The sequence below is a fragment of the Staurois parvus genome, unplaced genomic scaffold, assembly GCF_062004578.1.
Source record: "Staurois parvus isolate SC_StPar_1 unplaced genomic scaffold, SC_StPar_1.0 ptg000772l, whole genome shotgun sequence".
In the NCBI taxonomy this organism is placed as follows: Eukaryota; Metazoa; Chordata; class Amphibia; order Anura; family Ranidae; genus Staurois; species Staurois parvus.
The window spans coordinates 1,875,882-1,903,433 of record NW_028318568.1 but is presented as its reverse complement, the minus strand read 5'-3'; the positions used below and the strand labels follow the sequence as shown (position 1 = coordinate 1,903,433).

The 27,552-nt window shown below is 42.7% G+C and overlaps 1 protein-coding gene across 4 annotated transcripts in view; it reads right to left on the bottom strand.

The window, feature by feature from the left end:
- The window catches only part of LOC149444794 (triple functional domain protein), a 455,657-nt gene that overhangs the window by 178,731 nt on the left and 249,374 nt on the right, over window positions 1–27,552 (bottom strand). For all 4 annotated transcript variants that reach the window (XM_089654527.1, XM_089654524.1, XM_089654525.1 and 1 more), the window contains exons 30-32: window positions 21,608–21,798; window positions 10,883–10,984; window positions 1,843–1,985 (exon numbers count right to left, since the gene is read on the bottom strand). In XM_089654527.1, the coding sequence (XP_089510653.1) occupies window positions 1,843–1,985; window positions 10,883–10,984; window positions 21,608–21,798 (436 nt within the window). The remainder of the gene's footprint in view (window positions 1–1,842; window positions 1,986–10,882; window positions 10,985–21,607; window positions 21,799–27,552) is intronic.

Genomic DNA, 27,552 nt, shown 5'->3' with positions numbered 1-27,552 from the left:
AGCGCTTGACAGCGCTGACCAAACAGAATCCATCTGGTCCTTTCTGGAAGTACTGATGGAGAAAAGGGAAAAGAGCGTGATTTCAAAATCCTGGGTCGCTGGAGAGGCTGCGGAGGTGTAGACAGCTCCACGACCTCGGAGGTACGCTGCTAGCTCACCTTTACATTTTTTTCTGTAAAAGGTGAACTAACCCTTTAAATAAAAGACATTGTCATTTCTCCAGTTTAGGGTTTAAATACGATTGCTGATTTTCTTTAACTTTGCCTTGTGTTTATAGTGACTTAGTGGCCAAAGTACACTACCTCAAACTAGTTAATGGGTTTTTTTTTATCAAAGTTTTGACCCCTGGCAAGGCTTCAACCCTCCCATCATCCCTCACTCTATGAAGCAGGAAATGGTGCATATAGGTAATCCCAGACTTCATTCTGCATTGGCTCAGCCACCATATTTTACACATGTTCAGTGGAGATTTACACCTGTGGTTCCTCTTAACGGCAGCATTTCTGGTAAGCACAGGTTTTTACTAGTACCGAGTATCTGCCAAGCCCATTAACAAATTACTGTGTATATGTACCATAATATGCATTACTGTATGTTTTTTTCTATTTTGTTCCCATGTCTGGTTTATTGGAGGATAGGAGCATTTAGATGCATGGTTAAGCTGTATCTCACCAAAAGGGTAATGTGTAGCGAGGAAAGAACAGCTATATTTGTGATTAACCTCTGGTGTGACCTTCTAATGATGATTGGGCTTGTTGTGGGTCAGTGTATCAAAAAATAATGCAGCTACAGTTAAGCCAGGCAAGCAGTATTCCCAGAAAGAGGTCAGCATTGGATACTTCTACATTTTTCTCAGTACCAAATTACTTTATTTATGGAATCCCCTCACATCCTGTGACAATTGACTTGGATGTGCATGTCCTGCCCTTCCCTTGGTTCTTCATATTCCCCCCGCTCCCCACTGATCTGTAGTTCCCCATAGTGAAGAAAAATGTATTGTAGGCCCCACCCTATTATTGCTTGCAGTGACACTCAATCTGCTCCTTCAAGCTACAGCAACTCTGTAAAGAGATCTACATTCTCTGTAATTGCTTTGAGTATATTAGCATTGTATATAAGGCCTATGACTGGAAGTTACACATGAATACATATGTAGGAGCTATAGATCTAAAATCCTGTACACATTTAAAAAACAAAACATTAATTTAAGCTGCCTGATCTTTCTCATCATGTTAGAGGAAAATCATCCACCATAATACAACTAATTAGAACATGATACTTTTTATAGACTTCTGAGATTACCTTATATATTGCATATTAAATAGTTTTCTATTTAGGTCCTCATAAAAGCAATAGTTTTCCTCTGAGCACAATCATTTTACACTTCTACACAGTGACATGGTTGCAAAAAGGTGGGTCAACTGTGAAAATTAGAGGCATTTTTGTTAAAAAGGTGAAACTGAAGATTTGTACAATTTTTTTGGAAAAATTTACATTTTGATTGCTTCCTGCAATTAAGGTGTGTAAAAAAGTAAATGTAATATTGGTTATGCTAATTTTGTCACGCTTAAGCGCCACATGCTTATTACATTGCTGCCCTTTGTAAAAATATGCTTTATTGTATTTATTACTAATTTTGACCACTCAAACTGAAAAGGCAACCTAAACAATATTACACTTGGATGGATACTTTGGTGGCTTCAGGTTCAATACTTTATAGACACCAAAAACCATGAAAAAAAAATTAAATTAAATTTCAGCGAAGCCAAAACAGAGGAATTACACTAACGTGGTTGATAAAGACTGTTTCTGGTATCTAAAGCGTCACACAAAATTTCTTACCGTTTGACAGCCTTTTGTTTAGTGGATACTGCCTTCGGTATATGAATTGGCTCTTTCAAAGCACCTCTTAAATGAATAGTTCTGTCTTGTATAACTTCTCTTATATGTTTTATCCAGTCTTGTTTGTTCTCGATGCTGGATCCCTAAAATAACATTTTTGAATTAAAAAAAAAATAGATTCTTAAAAGCCCAAATCTGAATTAAACTACATGAATAACACTTAACACATATGAGCATGAACGTTTTTCACGTTACAGTCTCTCCTTCCTCTTGTACATTAAAGAGAGATGATTTAAGCCAAGGCAACATATACCCATACTACTAAGGTCCCATTCACACATGGGTTTTTGCGTGTTTTTTCTCGTGCATTTTATGTGCAATTTCAAAAGTTTGTGCCCGATTTGTTCAGGTGTTTTCGGGTTTCTTGAGTTGTGGCGTTTTTGTATTAGAAAAAAATTCTCCATTAGAGAAAAATTTAATCTGACATCATTTCTTGCCATGCCAGAAAAATCGCTCTTGGTCACACGCTAAAGGAAATGAAAACCCGCCAAAAACGCATCAATCTGCCTGAAAGGAGCTACAACAGTAGTTCCAAAACTTTTCTGAGCTTCAGGCATTCAGCCTCAGGTGACTTGGTGAGTTGAGACGTGAACCATCTCCATAACGTAATATTTATTGTTTTTTCTCCCTGAGCATTTTGGAGCTACAAAAAGCGCAGTTGTGAATGGGGCCTTAGGACAAAATTGAACTTTGTACAGCATGTCTTATTGAAGCTCCACTCTGATCATGTTAACCATGTAATTAATACTATTTTAAAAGCAAAAAAACCAATATGAAGTAAACTATCCACATACATGTACATATAAATACAGCAGTCCTTAGAGTGCAGAGTTTGTTTTTTCCTACTTTGACAAGGTATGTTACAAAGTTCTGAAGTGGAAAAGTACATCATTTTTACTGCGATTTTGGACATGTGAAAATGCAACATCACATCCAAATTTTAACCCAGTGACTGCAAGTAGTGGAGACATCAGGGTTTTACTTTTGACAGAATAAAATTGTGTTGTTTTTTTTTGACACATCACAATGCATAATATGGCTCACTGATGACAATGCGAGTGCATGCAGATAATTGTTGCTCACTCTCATGAAAACCTATGAAAAGGACAAACACAGAAAGGTGTTAATTGTAAAGGAAAGACTTACATAGCATGTCTCTTCTGCAATAAAGAGTCAGTCGCAATTTGTTTCTACACTTAAGGTCCGCTTTAACCTCTTGCTGCCTAAATAACGCACATATGAGGCAGCAAAGAGGGTGGGCTTTAACGCCCACAAATCACACTTATGCATCCATGAGAGGCAGATCTTTCTGAGCTGAGAAACCATTCCCTGCACAATGGTCAAGACAGCACTCGGTCTATTTCAATTCACTCGAAGTCACCCAATTTCAAAGCTGCATGTCAGTATGACTTCAGGTGCAACTTAGCTGACATCTTTGCAACTTCATGTACAAATGTCTATGCAAGTCACACCTGAAATTGCAAAAAAAAGTGCAGGAACCTTTTTTTCCAAAATCGGTGCAGCACCACAAAGTCGGAGTCGCACAGATTTGAAAGGTTCCATTTTTGACAATAGGGTGTGACTTGTCATGCAATTTGACAGTTTAAAAAAGGCGCATTGGTGTGAACTAGGGTTTAGGGTGCCTACACTCTGGATAAAAGAGTGACAGACACCCCATTGAACAGTAGCACTGTCAGTCTGGAAGGGAAGCACTAAAACTCCTGCTCACACTTTATAATCACTTACACCAACAGTTATTTTCTTTTTGGAACAAAGCTTTTACATAAATAAAATGGACCATTGTAAGTACCTATTGTCAGTGTTAAATGGTTTGTCTCAGCTCTCTAACTGCTACATCTGCAGGACAGCGTGTTCAGTTCAAAAACAGACCTACTGGCAGGATCACCAGGTGAAAATAAAAGAAAAAAAAAGGAAAAAAGAAAACTGATGCAGCCATCCCATTTAAGAACTGGTAAACTGCAATATAAAAAAGGTTTACTTTTGGGTTTAATACTGCTTTAAGATTCTCACAGACCAAACTAATTAGGGCAGAAACAACTTCTTTCTCCTTGGGAAAGGCAATCAATGCATCCTCTTTTTTGCACAAATATGGAGTAAACCTTCATCTGAACATTTCTCCAGGTCAGGATATTGGGCTCTCAGCAAGATGACATGAGAACAGCCCAAAGACAAGTCAGCCGAGGACACTTTCTGTGGGATGTCTGGTTTAGGCCAGTGTCAAACATGCTGCAAATACAAGGCTTACACAAATGCAACAAAATTGGGCCCACAGGGGCACCCCCTGGGGAGCACTGAAACGTAAACCGGGTAAGAATTTCACTACACATGTGATTCATCTACATAACCTGCAGTACTCAAGGTGGGTTGAATCTGAGCGTCTTGGAGAAAGACATCAAGTTTCTTGGAGTTTGTTTGAAGGGATGCTTCTCAAAAACAAATGCCACTGGATACAATGGTAACAGATATCATTGTTGTATTTCAGTTGACAGTTGGATCAGTTGACCTTTTGACATATATGACCTATGGCATGAATGATACCACAGTTCCATCATGAGGTCAAATTGGAGAATGTTTCTTCTACTGAAATACATTGTTGCAAAAGGAGCCACACTCATGTAGGATGGTAACATTTTCCAAATAAAAGCCAACATCACATGCTGAAAGGAGGACTCTAAGATGGCTTAACACCAAGGAAGAGCTCTACCAGAACCTGAAGATGCTTTTAGCCCAATCTCCAGCAATTGTTTCAGAGCAAGCCTGGGGTCTGTGTTGCCTATGGAGATTGTGAAGCCTCTATAATCAGAGCTACTGTATACAGAACATAGTTTTGCTAGGAAGTAGGTAGCATTTTGCTTATTATAGGTATAAAATGTCACTCTTGTATTGTATTCCTATAACTAATTGTTTCTATGTACAAATGTGTTTATTAAAATCACATTAATATACCACAGAGGTCCAAGCTTCCTTGCATATAACACAAAGTAAACTTAACTAGACAAAGCAAAACAATGTAGCCTCTATAAAACAAAGTACCACAACAATATGGGCCACAAACACCAAAACTTTTGTGACACTGTGCCCCCAGCCTAACTTTTGTGATACTGTGCCCCCAGTCTAAACACCATGCCAGCTCCCCCTCCCAGTCCAGGAAGGCTGCTGCCTGCAATAAAAATGCCAGCAGATAGCTTCCAGCAGAGTCATCTGGAGCTGTATGGCCTGGAGGGAAGCACTATAACAGACAATCAAAAGCCACTGGTCATATTTTCCAGTACAAGCACCTCAGGTATCTTTTAGAAAGGACTGGTATAGTGGATCTTTATCCAGTCCATCAAAGACCTACAAGTACACTAATGTTGAACTAGGGAGACATCAGAGATATATAAAAGGGTATCAAGCTAGAAAATCAGTGAAGTCAGCTGTTTGAAGATCACCAATGAAAATCCAGCAGAAGTGCTGTGAAAACACTAATGAAAGATCCCAGAACCAAGGATTTTTCCTTAGATGTTAGGATAAATCTGATCTGGCTTAGGCGGATTGTTTTTGTTGTTGTTGCACCTAGCTTCTCCTCTTAAAGAGGAACTTCACCCTTATATTAAAATACAATAAAGGCACCTTTAGAAATATTTAGTACAGGCAATCTACAAACAGTTAATTTTAGATAAATGCAGACTTGTTTCCTTTACCTATACTTTATTTTTCTTTCCCTCCCCATTCTTCTCATTGCGACCATTTTTACTAAAAGCAGATGAATCTGTCTCCCTTTACTTCCCGGAACTCTGCCTAAAACTTTGGGCCTGCCCTCTTAGAACATGCGACAGGAACTTCCCAGGATGAATCTGTGAGGTCAGAATTACATCACAAGTGCCTCACTCAACCAGAGAGTCGAGAAAAAGCAAAATAACTTGCCTACCGGACACTTTTACCCTCTTCTTGCCCAGACCAATTTTCAGAGACATCATACTTTGAATACTAGAATATGCAGTTCAGTTTTGGGCACCAATTCACAAAAAGAACATTGGGGAACTGGAGAAAGTACAGAGAAGGGCAAACAAACTGATAAGGGGCATGGAGGAGCTCAGCTATGAGGAAAGATTAGAGGAACTGAATTTATTCTCTCTTGGGAAGAGGAGATTAAGGGGGGATATGATCAACATGTATAAATACATCAGTGGTTCATATAGTGAACTCGGTGTAGAGTTATTCTACCCTGAGGTCATCACAGAGGACAAGGGGGCACTCTTTACGTCTGGAGGAAAAGAAATTTAATCTCCAAACACAGAAAGGTTTCTTCACAGTAAGAGCTGTGAAAATGTGGAATAGACTCCCTCAAGAGTTGGTTCTGGCCAGCTCAGTGGATTGCTTCAAAAAAGTCCTGGATTTCTTGGATACACAGAATATAACTGGATACTAACACTTATAGGTAAAGTTGATCCAGGGAATATCCGATTGCTTCTTGGGGGATCAGGAAGGAATTTTTTTCCCAGCAGAAGCAAATTGGATCGTGCTTTGCTGGGTTTATGTTTGACTTCCTCTGGATCAACTGTGGGTATAGGATTATACTTTTTTTTTTTAAATGGTTGAATTGGATGGACTTTTGTCTTTTTTCAGCCAGACTATGTAACTATGAATGACAATTGCGTGGTTAACACTGTACCCAAACTACATTTTTATCATTTTTTAAACAGAGCTTTCTTTTTTTGGTAGTATTTAATCACCACTGGGATTTTTATTTTTTGCTAAACAAAATTTTTTTGGAACAAATTTTGGAAAAAAATAAGTTTCTGTTATGTTTTGTAAATAAATATGGTTTCTCCTTCACTGATGGGCACTGATAGGCTGCACTGATGCGCACTGTTAGGTGGCACTGATTGCCGCCATAGGCACTATTGGCCACACTGATGGGACTACACTGATCACCAGGACACGGATGATCAGTGCCCTGATGATCAGTGTAGATGTCCCTATGCGAAATGCCGCTCACCAGTTCTCCTCTCCTCGTGTGCTGCCAGCGTGAGGAGAGGACTGCCGATAACTGACATTTCCTATTTACCCTGTGATCAGCTGTGATTGGACACAGCTGGGTACATGGTAAAAGTGTCTGTGACTGGCCCGTTCCTTAGTCATGTGATCAGCTGTGTCCGAAGGGCACAGCAATTACAGATTGTGTGCAGTGCGTGCTCCAGGGGGCACGCAGGGGGTGCAGTTCTGGGAGAACGTCCATGGACACCCACCCAGAACTAGCCAACAGCGCTGTAGCCGTCTTTTGGCTATAGCACGGTCAGGAACTGGTTAATGATTCACAAAGAAAATCAGGTTAGCTTTAGTTATACTTTATGTGTTAATAAAGGTTTTATTAAAAAAAATATATATTTTTTCTTAAGATTTGCACAGTCATCTCAGCAGTGCCATTTTTTTTATTTTATAGGTCCACACTCTTAAAATAGTTAGGTCCACGCAATTAAATAGTTAAGGGTAAGGATCTTTCCTTAGATTTTCACCCTGTAATTTGAAAAAGAGCAAAGTTGGTTCAGCCATCTCTGATAAAAATAGGAGGCAGTGTGCATTTACCCTCAGGAGAGGAAACACAATCAAAAGTATCCTTTACATAAGACCAGAATCTGTTGTAGTTTGTAAAAGCCAAAGCATGTGCTCCAAGTGCCCTGCTGGTCACTGTTATGGAGGTAATTGCGACCTACTGGTTTATTTACTTGTACCAGTGCAGTCACAGCTCCATGTGGTCCTAAAGATATAAACCACCTCTTTCAAAAGTTTAATAAATGCACTCACGTGAAAAAGTGCATTTATATAGACACAATTTAAAAATTATAAATATTTATTAACTTAATACAGTTTTATCTTCTAGATTAAGAAGGAATTTAAGTGTATTTTTAGTGAAAATATCGTTTTAATAAACATTTGACCAACTATCACTGGGCCTACAAAATCAGTAGCATCTTTTCAGAAAATGGTCTGGCTACCTGAGGCTAAAAGTAGAGAGCAGAACCTGGCAGCGAAAAGGTTAAAAGGTAGATTACAGTTTTCACTTGAACATATAAAGACTAGTCCTTCTGGAAACATGCACTGATGAATCAAAAATAGTTGTTTGACTATAGTAACAGTAGACATTTTTGGGTGTGACATGTTTGAATTGAAAGAGAAGAGCATTATACCAACTGTGATACATGGTGTTAGAAATGTTATAGTTTGGGTTTTTCTTTGCTGTTTCAGGGACTGGGCATTTTGCAGATAATAGGTCAACTATGACTTATGCATCATATCAGCGTGTGCTTGATGAGAAGTGAGGCCTTTTTTCTAAAAGGTAAATCGGGCTAGGGTCTTTCAACATAATGATCCAAAGCACATTAGCAGATCCACCAAGGAATGTCACAAAAAGAAGAAAGGGTTTGACTGGTCCCATCAAAGCTCTAATTTGAATACCAGTGGAGGATTTGGAATAGGTAGTTCATGCAAATACAGTACAAAGAAATCTACAACCATTTGGAACTATAAGAATTTGAAGGCGTATGAAGGCATAAGAAGGCGTTGTCAAAAATTTCACAGTCCAACAAGTAACTAGTTAAAAAGTATATATACATAGTATATACACACATATACAGTATGCAACATATAAAAATCAATTTATTTATTGATACAGATAGAAGTGCAGCGCTATGACATTAAATATCGTCATAATGTGTTATGGTGAAAAATGTGAACGCCTGATTACAGTAAACCATGTGACAAAATATTAATGTATTACACATATAACCATTCAAATGTCAAACAAGACATGAACAAAAAATGTCTGTGGTAATACAAATCATAGCAATACCAATGTGACTGATAAAATAGTGCTCATCATCTAGTGAAGGAATCAGTGGTACCACAAGGTACAGCAATACCAGTGAGATGTTAAAAATGGTGCTCATAATCCAATGTGGGAATCCACCACCTCTTATGGATATGCACTCACCAGAACACTACTGGTATAGTAGCATTTATGCTGATCACATAGATGAAGATTTCAGCAACCCACAAGTGCAGACCGGACTTCTCCAACGGGTATAATAAAAACTTCAAACCGAAGGGGGAATCCTCCTAGGGGGAACTTTTATCCTCAAGTCCTTTCAGCACCAGCTTGGTAGATTTTACGTTAGACTATTCAGCCATGGTGAGAGTGATAGAGACAACTGCTCTCCTACATCCCTTAGGATGTAGTAGGTTGTGGTAATATATAACATTACATCAGTACCTAGCTGTGCTCTCTATATTTACAGGTACCTTTCCAGTGGGGGACCTGAGAAGAGGAGGATCAGGTCTGCTCAGTGCAAAACCATTGCATAGAGCAGGTGAGTGTGTCATGTTATTTAGAAAGATTAATGATGAAGATTATGCCTCATTTAATCAAAATGCGTCAGCAAAAATTTAATTTTAACCATCAATCTGACGTGTAAATTGTGCTGTTTATTACTTGTGAAATTGATCAGACATTTTTGTGTTTCAAGGTACAGATTGTATGTAGCTATGCCAGAATGACATGAATTTTGTTTTTAAGGATGAATTTTGTATTAATAAAATAATATATTTTAATGCAGCCATTATGTCATGGCTGCATTAAAGTTCCATGGGAGACAATTTGCTTTTTAACATTAGGTAACCCAGCCTTTCCATTGGCCTCTGTGGACAACCTCTTTGGTGCCATTCTTGAGAACTGTATAAAACAGGCTTCCCAATTCTTCAACTCTGACCTTCAATTCCTTCCCTGACCTCCCAAACAGGTCCATTTCACCTTTCCCTCTGGAAGACCTTGAAACTCTGACACTACCTAGCCTCTGTACCAAAAACCTCAGCCCTTTCCAGACATCTGTCTCTTCTGGAATCAATCTGCAACTCCACAGGATAGTTCTGCCACTCCCTCACTTACTCCCTTCTATACCGACCCCAAGATGACTTCCAGGCGCCCTACATCTCCCAGTGAGAAACAGAGTTACAATGACACTTCAATGCCTCCCAAATTCATACAGTTTAACACTTCTCACTGAAGTCCTCCATTTTCACTAGACTAGAAGAAACCAATTACAAAATTCTACCTTGATAGTAAAAAACCCAGACTCTTCAAAGAATGTTCCTGAAACATCTGACACCTGCTGGAGGTGTAAAAAGAGGCAACTTTTACGTTACTACACATCTTTTGGTCCTGCCCTGTCCTAGAACTTTTTTTGGTAAAGGAAATGTCTAAAAAAGAAAAAATCACAAATTTCCAACTTCCCCATGACCCAACCTTCTTTCTCCTACACCTGTCCTCCATACTCACAAAGGCATATTGGAAATCCATTCTACATCATGCAGCTAAATTCTGTATTCCTGCCCAATAAAAAAAAAAACCCTATGGAGCACCATTTAATTACATGTGGGCCTGCAAAGTAGAGAAAATTAGATAAATGAAGGACCGGATTCTATAATCACAAAACAAACATGAGACACAAATTCACTTGGTTTTATTAGGTTGACTTTACGTGCAAAGCTGAAAGTCGAAGGAAAAACAATATTGTTTGGAAACTCTGAGTAACAACTAGTCTCACTTTCATCCTGCTTGCTTGGCTACCCCTCCCTCTTCTTTACCCTCCCCCTCTAACATTTGCTTTACTCCCTTACTCCCTGCACCCTACATAGACATTACCCAGCTTTGATACATGCAAGTTCACACTTTTTTGTGCACATGACCTTAAATAGATGGTCAATCACCACCCTAACCTCCTCCCATATTATCCAGGATGACACTCAACGGTTTGCCAACCCCTATATAGGTCATGAGGAACATTCCTTTTTGCATGATATTGATGTGTTTCTATCTCTGTATCATGACCTTTACTTTGTGTACGTAATGCCAGTGTCTACTTCAGGAATTAATTTAAAAAGAAAGCTAAAAATACATTTTTCAGCTCATTTTTGTTCTCACCTTAAGGACAATTTTGTTGTCTGATGTTGGCGTTCTTCCAACCCAAAGTGCAAATTTACATGGGTCTCCTTCCACGTGTTCTGTGACACCTAGTTCAGAGGTCTGACAGGAAAAAAAAAAGTGCGTTAAATAAGCTTATTAGGAATGCAAAGAGACAACACTCTTGAAGAATACATTTGTTATTGAAATTACTATGCAGGAATTATATAGCTCCAACAGTCTATGAAGAGCTTCACAAAATAAAGGGAGATGGTAAAGGTTCAATACAACTTCAGACAGGAGGGTAAGATGAGCCCTGTTCATGAGAGTTTACAATCTAAACTGATGGACAAGCAATAAAAAAGGTAGCAAACTGTGTGGGATGAGGTTTTGTGAAAGTAATATTCAGTTGTTAGCTACAAGGCTAAAAAGGCTCGTCTGAAGAGATGAGTTCTCACTGATTGCAGGGGACTCCAAACTTTTAAACAATGGGCCAGTTTACTGTCCTTAAGACTTTAGGGGGGACAGACTTTGGCTATTGGGAGTAGAAAAGGTCCTGACATCAGTGGCAAGAGACAATGTCCCATCTTTGGTGTCAGTGGGAGGAATTGCATTCCATCATTGGTGTCATTGGGAGGAATTGTGGCCCATTGTTGGTGTCATTGGGCCCGATCATTGGTGTCATAGGGTCAAATTGTGCCCCCTTATTGGCATCAATGGGGGGAATTATGTCCCATTGTTGGTATCAGTGGATGAAATTGTGTCCCAAGGGCCAGATAAAAGCAATCAAAGGGCTGCATCTTGCCCCCCGGGCCACAGATTGGTCACCACTAACAAAGCAGGAGATAGTCGTTTTGCACAGAGCAGCTCGGATCCTCTTCCTCTCGGTTCGCTCACCGGCGTGTTTGGCCCCTCCCTCCTGTTAGGTGCCCCCACAGCAAGCAGCTTGCTATGGGAGCACACGAGCATGCACATTCCCCAGCTGCTGCTCTGTGTGTCCATTCACACAAAGCCATGGCTAGGCCCACACCCTCTCTATTCTCATTGGCTCACTGGCTGTGATTGACATCAGCGAAAGCCAATGGCTCCCATTGATGTCTCAGCCAATGAGGAGAGGGAGTCTCGTGATAGCCGAGACGCCAGTGCACATTGCTGGATCAAAAGGGGGCCTAGGTGAGTATTAGGGAGGGGCTGGGGGGGATCCTGCACAGAGAAGGTTTTTACCTTGAGCCTTTACAACCACTTTAAGGTTTCTTGGCTGTCATTTGGCAACTCAAAGTTTCAGCTCCCTCCATAAATTTTCTATAGGATTAAGGTCTGGAGACTGACCTTAATGTTCTTCTTCTACCTCCACTCCCCTGTTGCCTTGGCGGTATGTTTTGGGTCATTGTCATGCTGGAAGACCCATCCATGACCCATCTTCAGCATTCTGGCTAAGGGAAGAAGGTTCTCATCCAAGATTTTACAATACATGGACCCATCCATTGGCCCACAATGCAGCAAAATCAGCCTGTACCTTTAGCAGACAAACAGCCCCAAACCATAATGTTTCCACCTCAGTGCTTGGCTGTAGGGATGGTGTTCTTAGGGTCATGGTCAGCATTTTTCTTTCCTCCAAACACGGTGAGTCGAGGTCGTGCCAAGGAGCTCAATTCTGGTCTCATCTGACCACAGCACTTTCTCCCAATCCTTCTCTGAATTATTTAGATGTTCACTGGCAAACTTCAAAAGGGGCCTGTACGTGTGCCTTCTTGAGGAAGGGGACCTTGCGGGAGCTGCAGGATTTCAATCCATGGCGGCGTATTGTGTTACCAATGGTTTGTTTGGTGACTGTGGTCCCAACTGCCTTAAGAGCATTCGCAAGCTCTTCCAGTGTAATTCTGGGCTGATCCCTCACTTTTCTCATGATCATCCTTACTCTAGGAGGCGAAATCTCGCATTAAGCTCCAGACCGAGGGCGATTGATTTTTTTTGTATTTCTTCCATTTGCAAATTATCGCTCCAACAGTTGTCTCCTTCTCACCAAGCTTCTTGCTGATGGTCTTGTAGCCCATTCCAGCCTTGTGCAGGTCTATAATCTTGTCCCTGATGTCCTTTGCCAGCTCTTTGATCTTGTCCATGGTGGTGAGGTTTGAATGGAAGAAAAAGATTCTGTGGACAGGTGTCTTTTATACACATAATTTAGCGTTAGGAGCACATTCTTACATTGACAGGGCTAATTTGTGTACCACATGAGCCAGAATTATTGTTGGTTGGGGATCAAATACTTATTTTACTCACTGAACTCCAACTCAATTTATAATATTGGTATCATTTGTTTTTTTCTGGATTTTTGGTTGATATTTTGTCTCTATCATTAAAAATACACCTATGATAAAAATTATAGAGCCTTCATTTCTTTGTAAGTGGGCAAATTTACAGAATCTGCAGGAGATCAAATAATTATTTTCGCCAATATATATTGCACACACATTTTTTAATTCTATCCCTGATTGTTTTAAACTTTTTATTTGGAGAGCGAGGGGTATATGAAAGTCATTGGATATATTAGACACCAGCTTATTATGTCAGTAGATGAAATTTTAGTTTTCTAGCTTGTCACAAAGCAGTATTTGCCATCTGATACACATCGCCCAGATCGATCTGTCTGCCAGCAGAGATGTTTTGTATATTTGTCAGAAAGGAAGAGATTAGTGGGACAGTTGGGTGGCTGGGTGAACTGACTATAAAACTGATCCATTCTCAGCGCCTGTTTCCCCTGATGAAGCTAATGACATAACGCATAGGGCAGAGCATTGGATCTACGCTGAGTCAAAGAGGAGGGATCACAGCAGCCTGTCTGTGTTACAGAGGATCCCGAGCTGTCAACCTAGTACCAGAGTGGTGAACCACAGGAAGAATCCTTTCTCCTGGGTACTCAAGAAAACGGTTACATTCTGCTTAATGTGAGTATTTTATTAAACAATTTGTTTATATGTAATAATTGGAGATCACTATGATTTGTTCTGCTTTCTGGATGGTAATGGTGTTCCCTTGTTCTGGAGCTGGCTCTGATAAAAAGGAGATGAAAAGTAATTTATAATCCTCCAGTGCAGCCAATCCCAAAAATGAAACAAAAACCTGTCCAATCTGACCTTTTATAATTTGAAGGTCCAACTAAGCAGGTGAGAGTTTGTCCTTCGGAGCCCATAGTGAAGGGCTGAACACCTTACTGCACAAAACGATTTCCTTTGGAAGTTGAGTTATTTAAATCTGAAGACTTTTAATGGATTCGTTTTGTTTCTGGTTCTTTTTTTGTTCTTATTACAACACCCACACAAATTCCATTTATTGCTTTTTTTTTTTTTACCAGCATTTTTTTTTCAGTTAACGCATACAGTATTTTTCAGTTTGATGTTTTGGATGAGATCATTTATGTTTGTTACTCTGCAACATTGGCTGATTCACTTGATTAAAGTGGAACTTTAGTCGGAAAATTTAAGTCCTGTTAGATGGCTGCATGCTGGCCCCTTTTACAGGTATAGCTATGTAAAATGCATTTACAGCCAAAGGAGCTGCTTCTGTTTGATCTGCAACTGCCATGGTTCTGCACAAGATTATCAGTTATGACACCACCCATTTGATGGTTTGGCAGTTTTGTTGAGGATACAAGCAAATGAGACTGTTAATCCCGGCATTTCAAGAATATAACTTTTGAAATCGTTAAATCAATAGATTTAGTTCTGCTTTATGATTTACTACCATTCAGGGGCTCTGGGCTAAAGCAAAATGGCAGCCTCCAGCAATATGAAACAGCAACAATGCTGAAGGCAATTTACAGCACATGGTAATTTTGGTAGCATAATTATTATTGTGGAATGTACGTTGCTTGCTAAAGAACATTATTTTTTATCAAGTTGTTATGGGTAAAGTTCCGCTTTAAGTTTAGCGAGGTGTAGTTTTTTTTCTTTGTGGTTTATGAAAGTTTTTTAATTGGGTACCATAGTTTCATATGTAATTATTGTTGTAGTGAATGAGAGTTTATGATTGTTATAATGCCTCATGTTTGAACACAAACTTCTGACTCAGGAATGTGAAATACTTACTCTACTATTATCAGTGCACATTTTATGCAGGTGCAAAACACAAGTTGCAGGTAAGAAAGGTTTATAATGCTTTGGATGGTACTCAAGGCCAATAGCTGTCTCAAAAAGTTTTTAGGATGAATTTTCCTAGACATGTACCAAGCAAAAGCAGGGATTCCAGGTGCAGACTTTACTAGAAGTGTTACCCTTTCAAAAACTAGGAATCACCGCATCTCTCAGGACTGACACTTCAACAATCATACATTTAAAGCTAGGGACCAAGAATCATTATGCAACACTGGCCCTTCGAGACAAGAGGTCTGGATGATCCGAAAGGACCCACAGAGAATCTGCCAGGAGCTTCAGTTTAAACACAAGAACAAACAGGGCACTGGATTTGTATACTCAATGAAAAAGGGAAAGAGAATTCATACACATACAATCCAATGACAGCATCAAACATCCAAAAGTCTAATGTAATTTAATGATAAAACTGATGCATAGCAGAATAGAGAACACATTTCAGGGCCAAACACAAATTGCCCTTCAGCAGAGCTTACCAATTCTGACTTTAATGGAATGAGCAGATACCAAATAAAACTGCACTGCAATTTATGGCTTGGTACGTTCCAGGAGGGCAGGTTACACCAGTGTTATTAAATACAGCAAAGGTGCTTATAGCTGTAGACAAGAATGATGAAGATGGAGTGGCTGATGGACCCGAGGGGGGGGAAGGGGGACAGGGGGGGGGAGAGGGGGGGGGACGGGAAAGGGGGACGGGGGGGAAAGGGGGACAGGGGGGGGAAAGGGGGACGGGGGGGAAAGGGGGACGGGGGGGGGGGAAAGGGGGACGGGGGGGGAAAGGGGGACGAGGGGGGGGGGGAAAGGGGGACGAGGGGGGGGACGAGGAAAGGGGGACGAGGGGGGGGGACGAGGAAAGGGGGACGAGGGGGGGGGACGAGGAAAGGGGGACGAGGGGGGGGACGAGGGGGGGGGGGAAGGGGGACGAGGGGGGGGGGGGGGAAAGGGGGACGAGGGGGGGGGGAAGGGGGACGAGGGGGGAAAGGGGGACGAGGGGGGGAAAGGGGGACGAGGGGGGGAAAGGGGGACGAGGGGGGGGAAAGGGGGACGAGGGGGGGGGAAAGGGGGACGAGGGGGGGGGAAAGGGGGACGAGGGGGGGGGAAAGGGGGACGAGGGGGGGGAAAAGGGGGACGAGGGGGGGGAAAGGGGGACGAGGGGGGGGAAAGGGGGACGAGGGGGACGGGGGGAAAGGGGGACGAGGGGGACGGGGGGGGAAAGGGGACGAGGGGGGGGGGAAGGGGGACGAGGGGGGGGGAAGGGGGACGAGGGGGGGGGAAGGGGGACGAGGGGGGGGGGGAAGGGGGACGAGGGGGGGGGGGAAGGGGGACGAGGGGGGGAAAGGGGGACGAGGGGGGGGAAAGGGGGACGAGGGGGGGGAAAGGGGGACGAGGGGGGGAAAGGGGGACGAGGGGGGGGGGAAAGGGGGACGAGGGGGGGGGAAAGGGGGACGAGGGGGGGGGAAAGGGGGACGAGGGGGGGAAAGGGGGACGAGGGGGGGGAAAGGGGGACGAGGGGGGGAAAGGGGGACGAGGGGGGGGAAAGGGGGACGAGGGGGGGAAAGGGGGACGAGGGGGGGAAGGGGGACGAGGGGGGGAAGGGGGACGAGGGGGGGAAGGGGGACGAGGGGGGGAAGGGGGACGAGGGGGGGAAGGGGGACGGGGGGGGAAGAGGGACGGGGGGGAAGGGGGGACGGGGGGGAAGGAAAGGGGGACGGGGGGGGGAAAGGGGGACGGGGGGGGGGAAAGGGGGACGGGGGGGGAAAGGGGGACGGGGGGGTATTATGGGGTATAACGGAATGGGTATATGTGAATTATTTTTGTAAATATGTTCTTTTTATATTGGAAAATCAAATAAAAGTTAAATTAAAAAAAAAAAAAGAAGAGCTTGTGTTAGAACACAATTTTGGCTTCAAGAGACAGGGTTTCGCACCAGGCAGACCATGGCTCTGCTAACTGCAAATGCTGCACTACATGCCAAGGGGAGTGTCCACAGGAGGATTCAGTGCAAAACAGCATTAGAGGTTGGCTATATGTCTTCCACCAGGCAGGATCTGGATCCAGTCCATCCTGGAATTTGCTGAGCAGTCTACTAAACCAGCAGCTGCATAAAAATCCACAGTGGTATGGTGCAGTAGAGAGATGAAGAAATTATTTTGAAAGGAAACTCCCTTGGAAGAAACACTCAGACCATACAAGATGGTAAGTTTCTCTCAGTAGAGAGAAGAGGTCAATTACCCAAGACAGCGCAGCAGAAAACTAGCCTGTTCAGCATACAGATGGCCCAGGATATCCTGAGGCCTCCTTCCAACATTTTCCAACATTAGCACGAGTGTCTGGATTAGTCCTCTATACACAGAAGAGGCCAGCTGCTCAAAACTGGCCTTCTGAAGACACCAAATTGTGAATGAGCAGAGCTCAAGACAGGGCTCACGCTACTATTCTTGCCACAGGAAGAGCTTTTTGTTCCTCACCAATGGTGGAGGCATGTCACACCATGACACTGTCCTATGGTATTCTTAACAGAAAACATGTCCAGGAAATTATCCAACAAAGTAAGAGCAACCATCCGTTCTGGGATTAAAAAATGTAGATCAGAAGATCAAAGTTCTGTGATGTGATGACCTTCCAGGAAATGGGAACCAGCTCCTTCCCTATTCACAGGCAACCGTGAGCGGCAAAAAACCTTCATAAAAGACACTAGCAAAAAATTAAAGATAGCTGGTTATATAGAGGAATGTCTCTGCAGCCTCTTTTTTTTGCCCGTATCCAATCACCTGAAGATAGCTCCATATAACACAGTAATAATGATTTTAAGAAAGCTTGTGTCCTGTACTATCCTATTGAGAGACACAGTAAGTCATTAACTGTCAGAATCTCCAAAAACTGTCCGACTAAGGGAACCAGGATTTGGCACTGCCTGTAACTCAATATACATCTAAATGACCGAATGCCCAAAATTGACACCAGAAAAGAATGAACCCCATACCTGATAATGAAAGGAGAAGATGGAGACTGAGCGCTTGATGTCCAAACAAAAACCAAGAAAAAAAAAGTCACAATCAGTGAGAGAAACTCAAGCACCAAACTATAGACCTTAAAGTGGTCAACTGAATCCAACCAAAAGGGTAGAACTGACAATTTTCCAACAGGGAAAAAGACTTCTAACCTGAACATGATCAACAGGGAGCATGAGAGAGCTTCCTTGTGAAAACTGGTACTGAACAGACGAAATAGGGATGAAGACCAGGTAAATGGAAGATCAGCCAGTCTAAGCAGGAAGGCCCTAAGCCTCAAATTACCTGATACCAAAATCAAAGAACAAGGAACTCCCTGTGTAGAAGGCTGCCACAGAGCCAACCAGCTCAACAAGCCTTATCAAGAAGGAAGGTTGATACTCTGGCCTGAATGTCCAGGGCAGGTTTGAAGAGATGTCATCCCACAAAGACCAGATAGATCGGGCACTCCTTGGATGCAGAGTCTGCATTTTAGCAATCTGAGCATTTGTATGGACAACAGACACATATGGGAGACAAACCAAGATTACCGCACACAGACCATTACAGCTGAAACTTAAAGCTTCAGACAACCAGATGGAGGGAAACCTTTATGGAATTTAGTCCATTCTGCCACAGTTTGATTAATTTAGGTCACAGCGATAACAGGGCAGAAGGAAGGATCCACCAGCGCGAATTGGGTTTTAAAGAGGGACTATAATTGTTGGGTGATATAATCTTTGAAGGTGAGTCACTTGCAGATCCACAGTGGGTAAATACCATGGTTTGACAAAATAATTCCCAAAAAGTAACAAATACAATATATGCTCCAACGGTCCCCAGGACCCATTAGGGTGTTGCCAATTCTCAAAAGGGAATATCTTAAACAGAGGGTGTAACAGAAAGGTTTTTGCATCTGTAGGAGTTCTGAAAAACCCAAGACTGAAGACAACAGGCTGGTTCTCTAGATGCAGGATAGTATGTACTGCATCAATAGGAGGTGAAAACTGTCTCTTAAATCTGGGTATATAATAGACTGTAATTTCTACAGGATAGGCTCTTAAGGGAGAAACGGAGATAACCCAGAATCAGAGTCAGAAATAATCACTGCAACCAAGGGGGCAGTTGCTTTTAAGACTGTGGGCAAAATAGCTTAGGGCTATGCAGTCAGAAGTAGGAGGACCTGAGTGAATCTGGCCACAAAATCTTATTTGACTGTAGTAGAGGTCCTGGTCGGTAATGCAAGGGATTTAGCCTCATCTGGTAGAGCTAACAAGAACACCAAAGACACTAGGATGCAAACTCTAAAATCATAGGGTAACAGGATTCCAGATTGCAGACATTAATATCTTCAGATGGCACAGAGTAAACATCTCTGGAACACAATGCAGCAGGACATGATGTGATGGTGGTAAAGCAACTAAGTTCAGGGCACAAGCCAAAGTCTCAGGTACTCATAAAACCTAGGCAGACTAAACATAGATCTGAGCTCCACTTGTCTCTTTGCAAAGCAGAAGCAGCAGTGGGGAGATGCTTTATCAGTGCTAAAAGATGATGAAGACAGCACGGGGTGCAAGCATCATAATTAACTCAGCAGATGATGTCAACGTTCAGTCCCTTAATGTTAACTCCTTCCCTTGTAAAAGCTGGTGGGGAGTGGGAAATTTAAAGGCGCCAGAGACCTGAACAATGAGGTATCTCCTGGTGCTCAGACCGAGTGGCTTACTCACAGAGTAAGTCTTCAAGGCAATGCCAAAAGACCTGGAAAGCAGCATGCCACGGTTAACTTGTTACCAGAATGGTTTCCAAAAGGTGTCTTATGAGGAACGCAGTGCCCGAAGGTACACTATATTGCCAAAAGCATTGGGACGCCTGCCTTTACAGGCACATGAACTTTAATGGCATCTCAGTCTTAGTCTGCAAGATTCAGTATTGAGTTGGCCCACCCTTTGCAGCTATAACAGCTTCAACTCTTCTGGGAAGGCTGCCCACAAGGTTTAGGAGTGTTTGACCATTCTCCCAGAAGCGCATTTGTGAGGTCAGGCATTGATGTTTGATGAGAAGGCCTGGCTCGCAGTCTCCGCTCTAATTCATCCCAAAGGTGTTCTATTGGGTTGAGGTCAGGACTCTGTGCAGGACAGCCAAGTTCCTCCACCCAAAACTCACTCATCCATGTCTTTATGGACCTTGCTTTGTGCACTGGTGCGGTCATGTTGGAAAAGAAAAGGGCCATCCCCAAACTCTTCCCACAAAGTTGGAAGCATGAAATTGTCCAAAAGGTCTTGGTACGCGGACACCTTAAGAGATCCCTTCACTGGAACTAGGGGGCCCCTGAAAAACAACCCCACACCAGAATTCCCCCCTCCAACAAACTTTACACTTGGCACAATACAGTCAGGCTAATACTGTTCTCCTGGCAACCACCAAACCCAGACACGTCTATCAGATTGCCAGACAGAGAAGCGTGATTAGTCACTCCAGAGAACAAATCTCACTGCTCTAGAGTCAATTGGCGGTGTGCTTTACACCACTGCATCCGACGCTTTGCATTGCAATTGGTGATGTAAAGCTTGGATGCAGCTGCTCGGCCATGGAAACCCATTCCATGAAGCTCTCTACGCACTGTTGCTGTACTAATCTGAAGGCCACACGAAGTTTGGAGGTCTTTGACTCTGTTGGCGACTTCTGCGCACTGGGCGCTTCAGCATGCGCAGATCCCACTCTGCCATTTTACATGGCTACCACTTTTTGGCTGAGTTGCTGTTGTTCCCAGTTGTTTCCACTTTGTTATAATACCACTAACAGTTGACCATGGAATAATTAGTAGCAAGGCAATTTCATGGATGGACTTATTGTATAGGTGGCAACCTATTAAGGTACCACACTTGAATTCAATGAGCACCTTAGAAGCAGTCTGCATGCCTAGGTGCTTGATTTTATACACCTGTGGCCAGCCATGGAGGTGATTGGAACACCTAAATCCAATGATTTAGAGGGATGTCCCAATACTTTTGGCAATATAGTGTATCTTCCAGGCAAGTCCAGTTCATTCAGTCTAGCAGAGTCATGGTAGGGAATTCCAAAAACCAAGCTGAGGATAGGCTATTCCAGGGAGCTGAATTTGTACACACCAGCTCTAGAAGCAATGTAGAGAAGAATATTGACTGAAGAAAAAGATGAAAAAAAAAAAAAAAGAAAAGGCCAGCAAAAAAGATTAGACTTTTCCAAGCAGAGCTTGCAAAAAGGTGTTCATCTTCCTAGAACATTAACCATGCTGGCTGTAGGAATGGTTATCCTAGGCTGGCTTACTTTTTTGTTTGCCAGTTCTGTACGTAGCAGTATAATCTGACAGTTACTGCCTTTTATTTGTCCCTCAATGGATAAGAAAGGAATATGAATTTCTACTTTCACTGTTTTTGTCTGTGTTCAAGAACCAGGACATGTACTTCTTTTGTAATGTAAAAGAGGAAAGGCCAGGGAATGTTTTAAAAATGAACGTATCTCCTTCAGTACATTGAGCATACAAAAGGGAGCAAGGAAGAGGTCATTTATGTCATCACTTCTCTCAAGAGTAAGTATGCTTATAAGAAAGTAGAACAGGTACTTACATATAATTTCATCTTGTAAATGTATTTGCTTCTTCCACTGGAATCTTTCACTTCTTTACTGAAAACAAGAGACATTTCAAAAAGAAACAAATGTCTTTCACGGCCTTTCCGTATCAAGGTTTTAGGATCCCACACTTGGAAAGATTCTTGTAGAATCAGCTCTCCCTGAGATTCAATGTTCTCGTCAAATCCTGGAAACATAAGATTAAGATATAATAAAAAAATAGCAGGAATGCTTAGTAACATGTATTTCTATGTATCTGGCTGCCAGTCTGTAGCCCACTTTACCTAGATTATTAAAATAGGATTTAAGACATTCAGTGAAATTGTTTTGAGAGTTTATTAGCCCCTTTTACACAAGCTTCTCTATTATGGGACCATTGTCGCTGGCTTTCACAGTGGTCACATGATCTGGAGCCTATCCCACTAGTTCCTGATCAGAAACTTTGATCGAGAGCGGACGGTGACAGACCTGAGGGCATGTTAAAGTCCACTTTTCTGAGGCCACATATACAGAATGTATTACATAGTAAATGGTTGTAAAGGATGGGTCATTTTTAACCTTAATGCATTCCGTGCATTAAGGTAGAAAAAAATGTCTATTTGCATTGCCCCCTCAACTCACATTATACTTCAATCAGTCCTTTCTTGATCCAACACTGTGTCCTTCTCCTCTCTCTCTGTTCACAGAGACAGCAACGGGAGCCATTGGCTGCAGGTAATGTCAATCAAATTCTGTGAGCAGACAGTAGGGGGTGGAGCTTAGTCACAGTGTCTGTGAGCCTGCAGGTAGGTCCACATAGGAAGATGCTTCTTATGGGGGCGCACAGAGAAGAGGAGGAGCCAAAAGCACTGGCAGGGGACCCGAAAGGAGGAAGTTCAGACTGCTCTGTGCAAAACCATTGCACAGAGCATGTAAGTAATACTTGTTTGTTTAACCGTCTCCCGCCCGCCATAAAAGGAAATGACGGGCGCAAGGCGGTTCTCTCGTTTCGGGAGGACGACATATGACGTCCTCCCACTCTAACCGCGTGTGCGCGGGCTCTGGGGGACACAGCGGATCAACTATTAACGGAAAGAGCCGAAGACGTCGGCTCTGTCATGTGATCAGCTGTGTCCAATCACAGCTGATCGCACGTAAATAAGGAAATGCCGGTTATCGGCATTTCTCTCCTCACAAGCTGTCACACTGATCGGCATTACTCAGAGGGAATATGTACACTGATCATCAGGGCACTGATGATCAGTGTTCCCTGATGATCAGTGTAGCCCCAGCAGTGCCACCGGTTAGTGTCCATCAATGCAAGCTGTCAGTGCTCATCAATATAAATATAAAGTGCAGCGCTAAAATTGTGACATAAAATTAAAAAAGGGGGGAAAAAACAAAATAAATCAAAATAAGTCCCAATGTAAAAAAAGTCCCAATAAAGATGACTTCAGGTGGCCGTGCACACTGGTCAGAGGTGCATGCAATGTGGCAGAGATGGAGTTCAAGATGTAGTCAGGGAACAGAAGTAGATGCAATCCCTGGATCAGTGAAGATCCTCAGACCAAAGCAGCACACGTTCCACTAGACAGCAAGGAAGAAATCACAGCTCCACCGGAGAAAACCACCACTCCTCCACTTCACATCAGCGGTATCTAGGAGGAGATACTCCCCACAGAGGAATCAAGAAAAATGCCCATGGTGAGGTATAATCAAATAGGTTTAATTAGTATAAAACAGGATGCATCCAGTAGCAATCAAGTAAATAAGCACACGGCTAGCAAAGCAAAAAGCTAGCAGCAAAGCAAACAGGACTAACCGTCCTGTCAGATGTAGTGGCCGCCGAAGCTCCACAATGCTCCGACGGCGTGGCGTCAAGGCGTGCGCAGGTTCCTCCTTACGCGTTACGTGCCAAGCACATCCTCAGAGAAAAGAACCGGGAAGTGGAGGAGTGGTGGTTTTCTCCGGTGGAGCTGTGATTTCTTCCTTGCTGTCTAGTGGAACGTGTGCTGCTTTGGTCTGAGGATCTTCACTGATCCAGGGATTGCATCTACTTCTGTTCCCTGACTACATCTTGAACTCCATCTCTGCCACATTGCATGCACCTCTGACCAGTGTGCACGGCCACCTGAAGTCATCTTTATTGGGACTTTTTTTACATTGGGACTTATTTTGATTTATTTTGTTTTTTCCCCCCTTTTTTAATTTTATGTCACAATTTTAGCGCTGCACTTTATATTTATGTGAGGAATTTTTTTTGGTTGTTCCTATGTGTTTCAGCTGCTTGTCCATTTAAAGCGCTCACTTCTTCCCTTGATTTAAGTGCTCATCAATGCCACCTGCCAGTGCCCATCAATAGCACATATCAGTGCCTACCAGGGCACATCAATACCACATAACAGTGCCCATCTGAGCTGCCTTTCAGTGCCGCCTATCAGTGCCAGGCAGTGCCGCCTATCAGTGCCATAAATGAGTGCTGCCTTTCAGTGCCCATCAGTGATGCCTGTCAATGCCCATCAGTGCCACCTACCAGTGCCTCCTCATCAGTGCCGCCTATCAGTGCCCATCACTGCAGCCTCATTAGCGCACATCAGTGAAGGAGAAAAATCACTTATTTACAAAACTGTGTAAGAGAAACTAAGAAAAAAAATTTTTTTTTCAAAATTTTCAATTGTTTTTAGTTTAACAAAAAATAAAAAACCCAGAGGTGATTAAATACCACCAAAATAAAGCTCTATCTGTCTCAAAAAAATTATAAAAAGTTCATATGGGTACAGTGTTGACTGTGCAATTGGCATTCAAAATGTGACAGCACTAAAAGCTGAAAATTGGCCTGGGCAGGAAGGGGGTAAAAGTGCCCTGTAGGCAAGTGGTTAAAAAAAATCTTGTAAAGTTTTTAAATCATTTTAAGGGACACATGATCAGAAGAATTCTGAGAAGTGTGTGTCATACTGTGGTCTACAGGAGAATTGGACACTGGCAAAGACAAAACAAAACATGTAACTATAACCCCCCCCCCCAACTTCTATCATGCTTCAGTTCTGTCCAAAATCAGAAGTGTAGGAGTTATCACAAGGTGTGTAGGACCAGTGTGCCTTAATGAAGGTACAAAAAAAGTGTTTATGATAAGCCAAAAATCTAATTTTCTTCATCATTCAGTAAAACACACAGGGTTAGAATTCCAAAAGATCCCTGAGGTTTCTAATAAGGAGAACCAGTCTAAAAAAACGTTATATCACAGGAACTTTTTGTCCCCTATATGAAGCAGACGTAAACACACTTGTCAGGGCGCCTATGTATGGAAACAGTGCTTATTGCCGAGCAATAATTCTAGGCCTAATATTCACAACGTTGAAGGAACTTTTAAAGCATCTTATGGAAACTTGCAGTTCATTAATTCACGGAAGTCTGTGGGCGGCGGCTGCGACTATGGGAACATGTTACATGTTCCACCTTAAAAATAGTTGGAACATGCAACATGTTCCCAAAGGTGCATTTAATTTTTTTTTTTGAGCCTGGAAAGCATTGTACTAGCAGATCACTGGTACAATGCAGGGCTCCTATAGACCATCAGCGTAAGCTGTCTGCCTGTACATCGCAAGGGCAGGCAGTTTCACACTGACAAGAAGAATCAATGAACTACCAGAGCACTCAACAGTGCCGTGGTAGTTTAACTACAAGCCGGTCGCCGCAAAAGATGTCAGTGCTTGTAATTTTCACATTCACAGAACTCTGTGAATGAATGATGTGGCCGTGTGGGCAGAGCCCTGCTCTTTTCAAACAGTGACAGCTGGTACAAGTTGAGATTGTTTTGAGAAGTCATAACTTGTGACTCAAAATGATGGGGTTGAAAAATGCTCTGCAGCTTTCACTACAATATCTGCATCCATCCTTTTTTTTTTTCTTAAACAAGTTTGGAGGTGCCATCTCTGTTTCATGAAGAGTCAGAGAGGAAAGATGAAGTGTAGCATTTTTGGCCGCAGGAAACCCAAGTTCTAGGAGTGACTAAAGCTTTCTAAAGAATTCAGATATAGGGGGAGATAGGATGCATGGTGTGTGATTGAGAGGGAGCTAGAGCCAGAGGAATGGAGTGGTGCAACAACAGGACATTGCTCTGGCACAGGAGAACAGCTGTCACCATTAACAGTGTTCTGTATTTCCTGTAGGCCACAGGTGGATTGCATTAGTCTGCCCTTTTGTCCCAACTCCTGTGATCCGCTATTACTAAAGTGACTTGCATGGCCCACACCTAAAGCGGAACTCCACCCAAAAGAGGAATTTCAGCTTTAAGCCTTTGTCCTCCACTCCCCATTAAAGATTGGCACCTTTGGGGAGCAGGGGGGACTGGGTACCCGCTCCCACTCCTGCTGTGATCGCCTAGGCGATCGGAAGCGGAAGTTGTCCTCCCCCCTTTATAGTCTTCTGGGACACGTGACAGGTTCCAGAAGACTACAGGGCCATTCACAAAGCGCAGCTCTTCTCGCGCATGTGCAGTGGGCACCCGGCTGTGAAACTTCAAGCTGTCCACGCTGAAGATGCCGGCGCCAGGGAGAGAAGATGACCGGTGAAACGAGCGGTGGTGAGGACACTGCTGGACCAGGGAACAGGTAAGTGGCTGTAGTTTTTGTAGCTGCTGACTTTTATTTTTTTTTTTTTTTGTTAGGTGGAACTCCACTTTAGGTGGAACTCCACTTTAAGTTTGATAAAATCATAGAATGTCAGCTTCTGGGTCCTAATCAGCATGCAGAAAATATTGCACCTTATCAAGCAGAAACCAGAAGGGGAGACAGTCAATACAACAGTAGAGTGCATCGCAGCTGGCAGAAACATAAAAGACTATCTGGCAGTAATAACTGGAGCAGTGTACCAGCAGCTGTCACACAGTGCTGAGCTCAGCCGCTGCTGCTAAACGGAGAGCAATACATGTGCATGCAGTATGAATGAGCTAGATTTCCCACTGGGGGCACAACTCTAATCCTTGGTTGTTTTGCACAAGGGTTTTTACCCTGGGGTGCCGCAGAGAGTCCTCACGAGTGCCGAGGCAAAATTACAGAAAACCCTGTACAGTCCAATGATTAAAGGTTTCCTGTGTTAACTTCTGTGTACAGGTAGCAGGGAAAGCAAATCCTATTCCTCCTCCAGGCTCTCTCCCCCTCCCTGTTTCACTAGCAAAGAGCAGCCTGATTTAAAAAAACACGCGGGAACACGGAAAAAAAATGCTCACACTCGGACGCACCTCCTTGTGTGAGGGAGCTCTCAGACTGGTGTGCCCCAGGACTGTGCGCAATTCCTAGGGGGCGCCTTGACTGAAAAAAGGTTGAAAAATACTGGTTTAGAATAATGGAGAAGTTTGGCTACCTGAGACTTTTTGGGGAAATGGGAGTGGAAAAAAAACAACTTTTAAAAAATTTAAGCAGTGGCATGTAATGAGCGGAGGATGCTGAAATGAATGGAGTTTGGTGGTAAGGTGCAGAAAAGGAGAACAAATCTTTAATTACACCGAAGTATATTTTGGTAGGTAAGTGGTGATGGCCCATCATTAAACATGTTCTAAAGTTTCCCATTATGCTGTTTCTGTCTTTATTGCTATCACATGTACAGTGCCTTCAAAACTACTAACATATATGAAAAGTTAATTTTTTATTGTTATATAAGAGTGTTACAGTGGTAATGACTTTTTTATAGGCACTGTAACACTCTGTCACATCTTAGCTCTCAAAGAAAGGGGAGCACAGCACACATTTGCCTGTTTACCATCAATTTAAAAGCAGACTATAAACAGAAACACAATTATGGTTGTATGGGTTTAAGAAATCTAAAGAGTTAATCTAAAGAATCTCAGTTCACACTGAATTCGACTTTGAAATCATGCAACTTCACTTGAAGTCGCATGATTTCAAAGCGACATGTCAGTGCAACTTCAGGTGCAAATTGGCTGACATTTGTGTGACTTTATGCA